This window comes from Prosopis cineraria, unplaced genomic scaffold, assembly GCF_029017545.1.
Source record: "Prosopis cineraria cultivar Desert tree isolate PC_DT_omini unplaced genomic scaffold, ASM2901754v1 PC1, whole genome shotgun sequence".
NCBI classification, from domain to species: domain Eukaryota; kingdom Viridiplantae; phylum Streptophyta; class Magnoliopsida; order Fabales; family Fabaceae; genus Prosopis; species Prosopis cineraria.
Window position 1 is genome coordinate 34,242,395 of NW_026555332.1, and position 13,446 is coordinate 34,255,840.

The 13,446-nt window shown below is 29.7% G+C and overlaps 1 protein-coding gene across 3 annotated transcripts; it reads left to right on the forward strand.

Annotated features, from left to right (window-relative positions):
- The first annotated feature begins 5,014 nt into the window (after window positions 1–5,014).
- LOC129287606 (histone-lysine N-methyltransferase ASHH3) lies at window positions 5,015–11,655 on the forward strand. 3 transcript variants are annotated; one of them, XM_054923828.1, is made up of 15 exons: window positions 5,016–5,228; window positions 6,068–6,146; window positions 6,249–6,409; window positions 6,972–7,101; window positions 7,274–7,385; window positions 7,583–7,682; window positions 8,080–8,158; window positions 8,243–8,414; window positions 8,525–8,605; window positions 8,702–8,828; window positions 9,732–9,759; window positions 9,886–9,970; window positions 10,107–10,155; window positions 10,230–10,313; window positions 11,282–11,655. In XM_054923828.1, exons 3-14 carry the CDS (start codon window positions 6,392–6,394, stop codon window positions 10,299–10,301), a joined length of 1,053 nt encoding a protein of 350 aa, XP_054779803.1. In that variant the 5' UTR covers window positions 5,016–5,228; window positions 6,068–6,146; window positions 6,249–6,391; the 3' UTR covers window positions 10,302–10,313; window positions 11,282–11,655. The 3 variants fall into 3 exon arrangements, 2 of the variants coding, with proteins under 2 accessions (XP_054779803.1, XP_054779795.1); XM_054923820.1 differs by lacking the exon at window positions 6,068–6,146; XR_008587751.1 differs by lacking the exons at window positions 6,068–6,146; window positions 11,282–11,655 and having other exon boundaries at window positions 5,015–5,228; window positions 9,688–9,759; window positions 10,230–10,312.
- The last annotated feature ends 1,791 nt before the right edge of the window (window positions 11,656–13,446 follow it).

Sequence of the window (13,446 nt, forward strand, 5' to 3'; positions counted from 1 at the left end):
ATTGGTTAGATGAGGAAAGAGAAGAGGTGCCTTCATGTATAAAAAGGAGGGGGTGTGTGCATTAGGAAGCATGAGAGGCTAAGATGCAATTTAGAGGAAATTGCAACTTTTGGCCCAAAGGTTTGAACAATTAAATTCGAACCTATAGTTTTTTTTAATATAATTTTGGGACCACAATCCCATTTTTATATTATTTTTCTCTCTTCCTCTCACGTTGCTCGGCGTTTTTCTCGCAAGGGGGGATTATTTTCTTTTTCTTCAGGTATGTTCTAACTTTCCTATTTAGATTAGTATTTAAAAATTTATTTAATTACAAAATTAATTTTATAGTTATTTTCTAAATAATATTAGCTTTCTAGTGATATGAATATTTTATGGGATAAAGTAAATATTCTGATTAGGATTTTTCTATAGGATAGTTAATCTGATGATATGATGGATTAAAAATATAGGTTAAAACTCTTAGGGATATAATAAATATTATAGAATATTTTCTTGAGGTTGAAACTCATGTTTAAGAATTTTTGAGTTAAAATCTAGATCTATATGGTTGAATTTATGTGGAATCTGAGATGTAGGGATAAATCTATGATTATTAAATATTTATTTAAGTATGAATAGGTATTTTTGAGGTTATAGAAAGGTGATTTGAGGTTTCAGGATAATTCTAAAATTTTTAATTTATTTTTGGATGAATTTTTAGAATGTAGAAGGATGAAATTGTGATACTAGAAGTGAATTGAGGATAAAAAAAAATAGTTCATTAGGGTACGAGAATTTTAGAAAAGAATTTGGGAAGTTAAATGAGGCATAAATCTTAAATTAGTGTTAATATGGACTATAGATTTAAGACTTTCTAACTCTTTAAATTAGAGTTATTTATTTTAATGTAAAATTAATATATAGTATTGTGAAATAATTATGTAGATTATATTGACAAATATAGTGGTGAAAAAGGAGTTGTGAAGGGGAACTTGTTATTCAAGACAAAAGGTAACCATTATTAATGTGTTGTGATGGGTGTGTTTGTGAATGGTTATGTGTTGTTTTGTTGTTTGGAAAAATTATGAATTATTGAAAATAAATACTGTTATATACTTCCGTGAAATCATTGCCAAGTGGGTTAAAAATTTATTTTTTGTTTATCATGATGAGATATTATTGTTCGGATATATTTCTGTTTGGATATTTGAATGATGCATGACTTGTCAGGGTATTTTAATGTATGGTGTTAATGGGAATTTCTGTTCGGTTAATTATTACCACGTGGTAAGCCCTCATTGGACCCAATGAGTGGCGTGTCGCTTGGTCCAACTCACCTTTAGCCGGGTGATTTGGCGTCCGAGCATGGTGAAAGGAGGATATAAGGTGCAGTCATGCAAATTAAATACTTGTTCGGTTAAATGTTTTGTATGCCCACTTAGCAATCGCATGATTAGTTACATCCACATGCATCATTACATATTAATTTTTGGTTACTGAGACTTTTAAGTCTCATTCCCCGTGGTTAATATTTTTACAGGAGCGAGTCCGGCCGAGAAAGCACCAGAGGTGTAACTGTGGTGTATGAGACACCATCTTTTACGTTGCCTCTTATTTTAGATTATACAATGTATCTTGTGCCAACTTAAGACATATCTTCTTTGTGAAGTGTGTAAACTCTAATTCTTTTTATTAAAAGTATTTATATGACCAAGAGGATTATGTCTGTCCCTCTTGATTTATGATCTGATTTGAATAACATGCTATGAGGATCATGTCTGTCCCTCATGGTTCTAATTGTTTTTTTTTTGAGATATTTTAAGACCTGTGGTATATTGTCTTGGATGTATCGTGGTAGAAATTTTTCTACCATGATAAGGGTTCAATGAAAAAAAATAGAAAAAAAATGATTTATTGAATTAATGATTTGCGAAAAATCGGTTTGTAAATTTGAGGGTGTTACATTAATAATTTAAAATATTATTTTTAATATTTTAAAAATAAAATAAAAAGATTAAAATAATTTTAAAATTTAGGAATTATGATTTTAAATTAATAAAACATTCACTCTTTATAAAGATTAAAATTTTAAAATAATTTTAATATTTATAATTTTATTTTTACAATATAGAGACTAATATTTTAAACCGTCAAAACTATAGGGATTGTTTGACCAAAATAAAACTATAGAAACTAATTTGCATTGAATTAAAATTTGTAAATCGAGTTAAAATTATAAGGACTAAATTACAACAAGTTCAATGATTTAGTTATAATTAAATTAAAATTATAAGGATTAAATATTTTTTTATTATTTACACTTAGCCTGTTGAAGGACCTAATTATAAACATTTGAAAGGTCAATGACTAATTTTTAAATGGTTCAAGTTTATAAGGACAAATTTGAAAATAAAAACTAAATGTTAGAAAAATGGAGGGATAACAATAAGAAGCCCGTCTTTAAAGAAATGCTCATAAGTTGCCAACTAAACTAAGTTGGATCCTAAATAGATTAGTATGAGATTTAAATATTTTGAAGTTGAAATCTATATAAAGTTTGTCTTTTAAGAAAGAAATGGAAGATTTTATATTTTATATAAAATAATACAATGAAAAAAAATACTAAAAATGAAAAATTTCATTGAAATTCACTAATTTTAACTTTAGAGGACTTAAATATTAGTATGAGTTAAAAATATAGGATATCCCAACTTAACAAGAAAAAAATGGATGGATTAATTAATTAACTTTTCTATTATTTCTTTTATTTACGTTGTCCATCTCTCTTTGACGTTTTTCTTTAAGGGTTAAGGTACATTTTTATTTTTAAATTATTTTTCAAAAAGTATTCAATGTCCTAAATACTATTTATTATAGTAATTTTGCCTTTAAAATAACTAAAACATAACATATTTTCTCTTAACGTTAAATACCTCAACATTGATAGTTGAAAATGTTAATTAAGATTTAGTTTGATAAAAAAAATCACTTGTCATGCTACATTTTAATTATTTTAGGGGTAAAATTGCTATAGTGCAAATAGTTTAGGATATTAGGTATTCCTTGAAAAATAATTCCTGGGCTAAAATACGCAATAATTTGGATTCATTTAGCATGATAAGTGGCATTTTCAATCAAAGTTAAGTCCCAATAAATATTTTTAATTGTCAATATTAGAGATAAATATGCTGCATTTTAATTACTTTAAAAATAAAATTGCTGTGACAATTAATTTAGTATATGTTTGGGTAATAAATTTTTTATGTTTGCAAAGTGCTTTTAAAAATTTTTAAATGTTGAAGTTGTTTGGTTTTGTTTAAAAAAAAAAAATCAAAGCAAACTTAAGAAGTCCATTGAAAAAATTATGAAATGTGGTTTTGAAGAACTTAAAGTATGTTTGGATAAGACTCTACCCGAGGTTTGGAGGACTCTAATTGACACATGGGTCCAAAAAACTCATTATGTTTTGTTTGGTTTAAAAAAAATTGAAAAGTGCTTTTATCTTAAAACATTGGTTAGACCAAAAGCTAATGAGTTTGGCTTTTAGTGTTGCGTTAGTCCCATCTTGACAGCATGCAATACTGTTTACATTTTTTTACCGTTTGTTAATTACGATGGTGTACTCTCTGAATAATTTTGGCCTCCACTGTTATATTTTTTGGCTTAATAAACTCTTTATCTGGTTTTGTATTTTAGTCGTTTTCTATTTTTTGGTATTTCTATACTCCAATCGTTAGATCTAGAATGACTTTTTTACTGCATGTACATAGGGTTATTCTAATTTTTTTATAATTTAATATTTTGTAATTTGTTAATTTACTTTAGAGTTTTATAATTTACAAACAATAAATTATATATGAACTCCTTTTTTTAAATTATAATTTAAACTTTAATATTTTTCATTAAAAAATATGCAAAAAACTCATGTCTATTTTGTCATTATACATCTTAATTGATTTTTGAATTATATTATATAAATAAATTTCAGTTTATCTAACTGACTTAAAAAAAATATTTAAATATAAATTATATTATAGTTATAAATTTTTTTTTTCTAATCTCATTTAGTTAATCTCAGTTGGTTGCTAAGTTCAATTGAGAATTTTTTTAACCCAAAAAAACAGTTAACTTTCAGTTGCTTTTACGTTTTTCAATTTGAAAGTGAAGTAAGACTCCATTGACCATAATATCCTTGTAGCTTATTTTCTTACCATACTTATGTTTTTTTGACAGAATTATTCAATTATATTTGTTTACTTTTTATAAAACTATTTTTTCTTTTATTTGATATTTTATATATTATTTTTGATATATTTTTAGTGAAAGAATATTAATTTTTATTTTTTTATACTTTTGAGTGAAATCATTTATTTTTAAAATGTATTTGTTTATAAATTATTTAAATTTATATAAATCAATATACTTATAAAAATCTTGGAAAAGTTTGTTATTTATAAATTATTTTTAAATCAATTTTTTTTCAATATATCAAGATTTTTATAACAAAAAATTATTTATAATAAGACTGATACTTTTTTATTAATTACATATCTAGAACTTATTTTTACTATATACTATTCAAATAATTTTCAATTTATCAAATATGTTTTTTAAAAAATACTCCATCCGTTAAAAAAGGTAAGACATTTTTAATTAAATTTTATTTCTAATAAAATAGTTATCTACTTTTAAATTAACTTTATTTTTTTATATTTATATTTATTAAACACTCTATAATAAATATAAAGTTATTCATCAATAAAGGCAATTTTAGAAAAAAAGGTAATGATTATGCCTCAAAAGAGTAAAAATGTTTTATATTTTTTAATATTTAATTCCTTAAAAAATGCTTTATATTTTTAAACAGAGGGAGTAAATCTAAATATAAATTTTATTATAATATAATAATTTATTTTTATTAAATTTTTGTCAAATGAAGTGAATGGTAAGTGCATCCTGATCCTTTTTTTTTTTTTTAAATCGAACCCTCGCTTGGCTCTTCTTCCCGCGGCGTCAGCATCCATTTCAAATCAAGCTGGAAAGTAGTACCTGGTACCTTCGCTGGTTATCAAGTACATCTCTTCCAATCTCAAATTCAACACCTTCATTTTTTTTTTTTGTTTTGCTCTTCTCCCTCCCGTTACGCCAAATCATTCTACATTCTTCGTCTTCCTCTCAAATCTCATCGCTACTCTCATTGTCAACCGCCTTGTTGCGACTTGTTCTACGGATCCGGGATCCTGCAGGTTCTCTCACTTTCACTTTTTCATATCTTTATACATTTTCGGCCTCTGTTTGCTTTTCTTCCTTTGAAAAGTTTCTTAATTGGTAGCTATTATCATTTTGAATGAGCTATCTTGGATTTTTTTCTTTTAAACGTTGTCTTTGATGAGCCGCCAAAGACGTATTTGATTTACACGGCACGGTTAATAGAAAAAGTGTATATGGTGGGCCTTGGATGTGGTGTCTAGCGAAAGAATTGACTTGAAAGGGAAACGAATACTTGAGTTCTTTTAAGAGGAATGCATAGTCACAGTGAGTTATTTGCTTGAAAAGAGTAAGAATTGCAAGCACAATATGATTTTTTAAGGAAATTTTGCTAAAAAACTGTTCCGAGCAAATTTTGATGTTTAATGGATAATGCTGGATGGGAATTGCGCGGTGAAGCGAAGATGGGGTAGAAGTTGGAATGGGCGAGATTGGAAAGAACGGGAAAATCTTTGATATGAAGGGAAAGAGATACACATTAAGGTTTCTTCTCCAGATTTTGATTACTGTTAAAGAAATTTATGAATTCTTGGTTCTCTTCTTTCTCATTTGTAATGATGAAATGAACTTGATGACTGGTGGATCTGTTGAGGGTGACGAGGAATCTGCTTTATATGCTGTTATATGTGTGTGAATCGATTTATTTTACATGATGTATATCTCATGCATGCATTTTCATTAATTGAATCGTCTACTTTTGCAGAGTGATGTTATCATCGTTTTCCATTCGCTTATATTGACTGATATTATCTGGAGAACAAATGCTTAACCTCATTCTTTAGTTTAGCCTGTCTACTTTCTTGCTTTGTTTCATCAGAGGCATTCGTGTGTTCGATGAAAAGCTACACATCCCTGTATATGATTAGAGAAGTTTTCTTAATCGATATTACTGTCTCGTAAGATATCTTGAGTGATTGTTGATTTTTGGAATTCGAACTTGAATTTTTTATGCAGCTTACTGACTTCAAATCATGCTCACAAATTCTTCCATGTTGCAGGGAAAGTTTTCCATTTACATTTTGAGATATTGATTTTCAATATCCAAATTTATGGTCTGAGCCTGTGTTGAGATATTGAGATCAAACCTGATCACAATACTATTCAGTTTTTATCAAGTGACTCCACCAGAGGCAATGCCAGCATGCCTGCCATGAAGAAGGTTTTTATGAGTTGGAATACCTTTGACTGCTCCATTTTAGTGTTTCTCTTGCCCTCTCTCTCTCTCTCTCACACACACACACACACACACACACAAATTTGATTATTCAATCATAGTTTGACTCTTTGACTTCTATCGCCTGATTGTCTTCTCAGCTTGAATTTCTTTTTTTTCTACCTTTCCCTTGATAAATTGATTGCAAATTAATTTACATGAAATTATGATTACATGTTAAAGATATATCTCTGTTTCATGTCTGTGACTGTAAAGTCAACCACTAGTAAAAGATTATATTTATTTCATGTAAATTTCCTTTTCTTTTTTATTTTATTTTGTATTCACTACAGAAGTTTTTTAGGATTTTTCTGTCTATTCAATAACTGACTATTGTGATAAGTGTTTATCTACTGAAGAATTTATCTGGGCTTTAGACATGCGTTCTTCTGGCAAATTTCCTTTTTGAGAACTTATAACTGTAGCCTTTTGCTATCTTCCTTAAGATGGTTAAAGTCTTATTGGCCCTGGCGCTTGAGAGTTAGTTCCTATATTTCCTGTTTAACAGAATTCTGAGCAGAGTCGGTTAGGTCTTGTATTCAACAAGTTGATGAATGAGATGGGAGATCCTGTTGATTTTGAACTTCCAGATTGGTTTAGTAAGTGGAAGGCAGTGCCATACGTCTCTATAAAGCGCAGTATCCTTTGTGAATATTATTAAAAAATGTTCATAGCAGCGCAACTTGTTGAAGTTTTTATATTATACGCGGATATATAGATTCTTACTCTCTTTATCTTTTTGTCTATATATTTTTTTAAGGAATCTTCTAGTTATACATAACTGCCTTTGTTGGTTCTTACAAATTTAAGATATATATGTTGCAAAGAAGGTAAAGAGAAGACTTGATGATGATGGCATATTCTGTTCCTGTACTCCCTCCCCTGGGTCTTCTAGTGTTTGTGGTAAATATTGCCATTGTGGGTAAGTTGTCTTTTACAAATGTATAACTGTGATTTCTTTGCCTTATCTATCCTGACAGCCTAAATTGTCTACTCAAATCTTTGATGGCAGATGATGGTGTCTATTTTCTCTGACATATTAACTAGAAGGTTTTCTATTGCAATGTACAAATTCTGAGGAATACTCATAATTATATTTAATCACTTTGTTGACTGCAGGATGCTTATGTCTAGCTGCTCTTCAGGCTGTAAATGTGGGAGTTCTTGTCTCAATAAACCATTTCAGAATCGGCCTACAAAAAAGATGAAATTGGTTCAGGTATAACTTTCTTCTCGGAATCATGGTTTCTACAATGTACATTTAATTCAGTATTTTCTTTAAATGATTGTTTTCACTAATATATTTTTTTTCTCCCAACTCCGTGGTAAATATATGAATCTATGTTGTTTTCAAAAGTTATTCTTTATTTGCCTTATGGTCTAGTGTTGTCAAAATTCCGGCTCTATGGTTCAGTTATTTAGCATGTTAACAATATTTTGGTAATACTTGTTTTTGTTTGCTTAGTTCGTGGGTCACTTTTTATGAGGATAAATCTCTATCGTAAAGCTGTTAGCTACTTCCAATTCATATTGTGTTACTGAAAGTTAATTTTTCACTTGCATTGTGCACATGCTATTTACGCTTAGCATAATGAGTTTTAAAGAATTGCTTGTAGACCGAGAAATGTGGCTCTGGAATTGTGGCGGATGAAGATATCAAGCAAGGGGACTTTGTCATTGAATATGTTGGAGAAGGTGATAATTCTGTGTTTGCCTATGTTCAGCCGTGAAATATGAAGTATTTTACATGCTTTAATGGATATTACCTCTTTCTATCAGTCATTGATGACAAAACATGTGAACAAAGGCTTTGGAATATGAAACATCGGGGGGAGACAAACTTCTACTTGTGTGAAATTAACCGAGATATGGTGATCGATGCAACATATAAGGGGAACAAATCAAGATATATAAATCATAGTTGCTGCCCCAATACGGAGATGCAGAAATGGTTTACTATTTTTTTTTTCCTTATTGTTATGTCTTAATATTAGGTATTTCATCTAATTTCACATATTAAAGTTTATCTTAGATTGTACTTTTTCTCCTTTGCTTCATAAGGATAATTGATGGCGAAACAAGAATTGGCATATTTGCAACACGTGACATAAGGAAGGGCGAGCATCTTACTTATGATTATCAGTATGAGCAAATGCTTAACTTTTTTCTTGCATTCTTTCAGTTCCATGTCCTCTTTCATAATTGTAAGACAAATGATAAATTCTAACTATATAGCAGGTTTGTTCAATTTGGTGCAGATCAAGATTGCCACTGTGGTGCTGCTGAGTGCAGGCGTAAGTTGGGGGTCCGACCTACAAAGCCTAAGACATTGTCAGATGCTGCACTAAAATTAGTCGCATATCAGGTGGATGCATCTTCTCTAGCGTTAAAAACAGTTTTATCTAAAAAATTTGTACGTCTATGTGGCTGTTAAATTATAAGTTATGACGTTACAGTAATGGATTTCAGTGGCACTATATTATGTTTACCTCCATTATTATGACTAGTGAGCTAGTGCTGGCTATTTAGTATATTTTTCTCCCTCGTATTTTAATTGATTTATCAATTTCTTAATTACTTTTTTTTTTATCTCCTCTACTCTGTTATTTCTGTCATTGTGTTCCTCTTCATCTTATCATTTTATCAGTACAACCGAATAATTTTAGTCATTTACATGAGCTGAACCATGGAGCATAGTTGAAACTTGTATGTTCAAGATTTCACGTCAGACCTTTATCACCATTAAATGAGATCCTTGATGTTGGTGAAGTGATAAGGAAAAGAAAGCCATGTATGTTTTTATATATTTCATTATGCAGTGACTAGTTTTTTCATGTTGTTTTTAATTTTAGACTTTACAGGTGTAGATATGAGATTGTTGTACTGTAAATATGTTCTTTTTTGCCCGTTTTGCTGAAGTAAATAAGTTGATTTCTCGGGCCCATTGGCCTTTGATAATTTGATATAACTTTGCTTATATTGGTTTTGGGGTGAACGATCCTGGAGGTGCTGATTTTTTTTTTTTTTGGCGTTGGGAATGGTGGGGTCGGGCTTGGCTCAATTTGATGCTGGATAGAATGCTACCTGATTCTACTGAGAACCTAATATAATAGTGAAGAAAACACATGATAACACGCTAAACTTTTTCTAAAGTTTAGCTCCATGCAATTTTTTTGTTCTTGATTTTTGTAACTGTATAATATAGTACGTACTACATGCTACAGCACAAAGATGGGCTAATTACGGGACTTGTTTCTGTTACTGATAGGTTTATCAGAATGGAGGCTTGCATATTGGTAAGCTTTTGGCCGTACTTGGTGGTTATATTCTGTTTAATATTTCTTTTAATGGAAAACATATTCTTCAAGTTCTGCTATCATTTTCTCGTATGGGTTTATATTATGTTGTGCTTGGTGCTGCAGGACATTCTCATGCTATCGGTGTACCAAAGAACTCACACAATTGCATTGGAGAAATTATTAGGATAAATCACCCCACGGATGAGAGGTTTATTTTAACTTTATATCTTTGAATAGATATTCTTTTCTTGTCTAATCTATTTACACTTCATTAATTAGTTTTACTTCATATATATATTTTTTGGCTGAGGAGTTGAATTGTGATCATTTTCTTTCTTGTATAGGTGTTTTGGGATTATAAAGCGGTTCGATAAATATTCCAAAAAACACACTGTAAGAGATTTTGTTTATGCTTTGGTAATTTTCATGAGCATTTGACCAATACGGATATACATTTCGTTTTGCAGATTATGTTTGAAGATGGTGATGTTGAATTTATCGACTTGTCAGAAGTAGATTGGGAACTTGTGAGATTATGATGCAATTGTAGGGTAAGAGCGATTCCTTCTTAATTTATATGGTGCACCCGCTTACATGACCTTGCTTTCTCCCAATTGATTCACCAACCTTTTGCATTTCCGCTGACTAAGCAAATAACAAAGCATCAAACTATCATAGTTTGATAGCAAATCCAAAATGTCAATCGTAGATCGTGCCATTTTTAATGCAGAAATGGTTATATATCATTTGACTGATTTATCTCTGTTATCATCCTTACATCTGGATAAGATAAAGCCAACAGTTTGTTTTAAGATTAAAAAAGTGATCTTAGTCAGGTACACATGAAAAAAGTTGTGGGGTATGAGGGAACGAGGGATTTGGAAAATTTTAAACTAAACACATAAAGGATGCGTCGGAAAAAGCTTATTTTGATAAGTTAATGTAGAATAATTTGAAAAAAGAAGAAGAAGAAGAAGAAAAGCTGAAGTTAGTTTTTTTTTTTATAACAATAAAATTAGATTCCCCCCCCCCCCCAAAAAAAAAAACAAATCTGTCATGATTACCTTAATGTTCTTCTAACAACTTAAATGTTAAACTGAACTAAAATAACTATTTTCTTGATTTTAAACAAATTGGCCCAAAGATTTTCGAAAAGATAGTTGAGAAAGGAGAGAAAACATGATTATGTGCCTGTTAATGTAAAGGAATGAATTCAGTCAAAAAAAAAAAAAAAAGGTAAAGGAATGAAGATAACCAATACAGATCCTCTAAAACAACTTTTGTCACTATATTTATTGTGGTTGGATAAAAATTAGACAGAGAAGATGGAAGATGGAGATCAAGGATCACATGTAGGGTCTTGCACTTTCTTTGAATGCATGACTGCGTGATTATAAAGGATATCCTTTAGAATATATTTATTTTGTTGAATATATATATGATCCTTGTTGAAGCCTGAAGACCCTAATCCCCTGATCATGAATCAGGCCTAGACCAACATAACTTTGTCTTATTGCAGGCTTTTGCATGGCCCACACTATAGTGTGCTGGAAATAACAATTCATCAGCAAATCCGGGTTGCATGGCTAGCACAACGCCTCATCTTGCACCTTCGTCTGGGTTTGGGCAATTGTTGTATCAAATGTATTCTACCTTTCTTTTGTTTTTGTTCCTTTGCCAAATTCAGTTTTCTTTCTTCCCATTTTTTATACTCAAATGATTTAGGAGTCAGAGATCAGTTAGTTGAATCAGTTAGTTGATCAAGTGAAAAGAATACTGTATCATTATGAATTCTTGTAACCTGAGGATTATGATTGGGTTCAATAAGAAAGGCATCCTGATGTGTTGTAAGGATTTTCTTGGTGATAAACTATGGCTTATTGCTTATTCAAATAATGATAGTAGCATACCAAAGGTTTTGAATTTTGATCATGATTCATCAAATAAAATTTTAAAAACGATTAAAACTAGAAAATAGCTCTAGCATTTTGTATATTTTAAAGAAAAAAAAATCATAATTCACAAATACTTACTTCGAACCTTTTAGACTATTCATTGAAAATATTTCTCATAAATGTCCTTTGATTTGGTAGTTTCTAATTAACTCATCCTCTAAACAATGAATTTCATCAAGGTATCATTTGGATTGGTGAATTTAAATTCGAATTTTAGATTTAAAATATCAAATTTTGAATCTAATGTATTTTAAATTTTTTGTTTGAGTAGTATAAAATGTTTCAAATTTAAAGACTAAGAAAAGGAGATAAAAAATGAAAATAGAAAAGAAACAAAAGAATTAGAGTAGCTACCATTTCAAATAACTAGGATGCATAAGAGATTTGAAAATGCAAAAAATTATAATAAAAATATGGATTTACATTTGTATCCAATCAAAATACATAAATTTTTTATGGATTTGAATCCAAATTCAAATCTCCTTACAACCAAATGCAACATAAAATTAATTCCAAAAATTTAAAAGCATCACTTAATTTCGACTGAATTTCTTTGTTGTTAATAACTTGATTATATAATAGGAATTAGAGAAAGTAGTTAAAAATGAGTCAAAGACAAGTGATCGTTGCCCAAAAATGTCTGTTCCTCCACAAAGAATCTATGTAAGAGTCTCAGGCTGGTAAATATTGGTTTGGTATGGTTTTAGTTTTCGAGTGTGGTTATAAAAAGGATTCAGTGAAATGTATTGTTCCCTCACAATGATGGTCTTAGATTTGCGTTGAGGGTTAGCTTAGGTGTAAAATGGAACAAGCTATTTTCTTACATGACAATGAACTTAGATTTAAATCTTTGTTAAAAGAACACACTTACAATTAATACTCAGTAATGTCTCAAATATTATGCTTCTATGATAAGAGTACGGGGATAGTTAAAATTGTATCCCATATTTATTATATTTTTCTAAAGAATATGTGTAATCAATAGGATGGTTTTTTACGTAAATAATTAAAATAATCCATATTATTTTAAAATACCTAACTTAAATTATTTTTCTAAAAAACTAATTTAACTAATTTTTTTAATCTGTTTAAACCAATTATCTAACTCTTCATATTTAAAACATGAGTTAAAATTTTCATATGGATACGTACTTTTTGAGGGAGGTTGGAAATTCTAGTAGTTTCCCCAAAGTTTGTTTCTCTATCTTCCTTCTATTAGGTGTAAGATTGTTGGTGCATTTAGCTTTTAATTTATATATGACAAAATTTGTTTAAAAGATTCAACTATGTAATAGATTGGGTAAAAATACATCATAAATGTAATTTGAAGGTACTCTTAAAGTTACCTAAATAACCTTACAGTACAATGCTATTTTTTACCATGCACCACCAATCAATCCTATCTTAATCTTCCTCCTCAAGGGGTATAAGTTGAATTAATGCGATCTTTAATTTATTCCCAAAGTGACGTCTTTGAAATGTTTTGATTCTATATCAGAATTAATTTATTATTTTTTTTATTCCAAGTGTCACTCGCACGATTAAATGTATTCTTCGTACTATTCCCTCTCATTAAATTCACCTACCAACTAAAAAGCTCCAATTTTAGTATCCTTCCTAGAAAGTTCGTCATACTCAGATGATGAGGGTACAACGGTAATTTCACGTGTCCCTGTGTACAATCACTCTGGGACGGTAAATTTGCTTAACGACTAAGGTACCGATCTTC

Coding starts and splice junctions, on each gene's coding strand:
- LOC129287606 (XM_054923828.1), top strand. Junction 7,102..7,273: donor ATACGTCTCTATAAAGCGCA/GTATCCTTTGTG, acceptor TACAAATTTAAG/ATATATATGTTGCAAAGAAG. Junction 8,159..8,242: donor CATTGAATATGTTGGAGAAG/GTGATAATTCTG, acceptor TCTTTCTATCAG/TCATTGATGACAAAACATGT.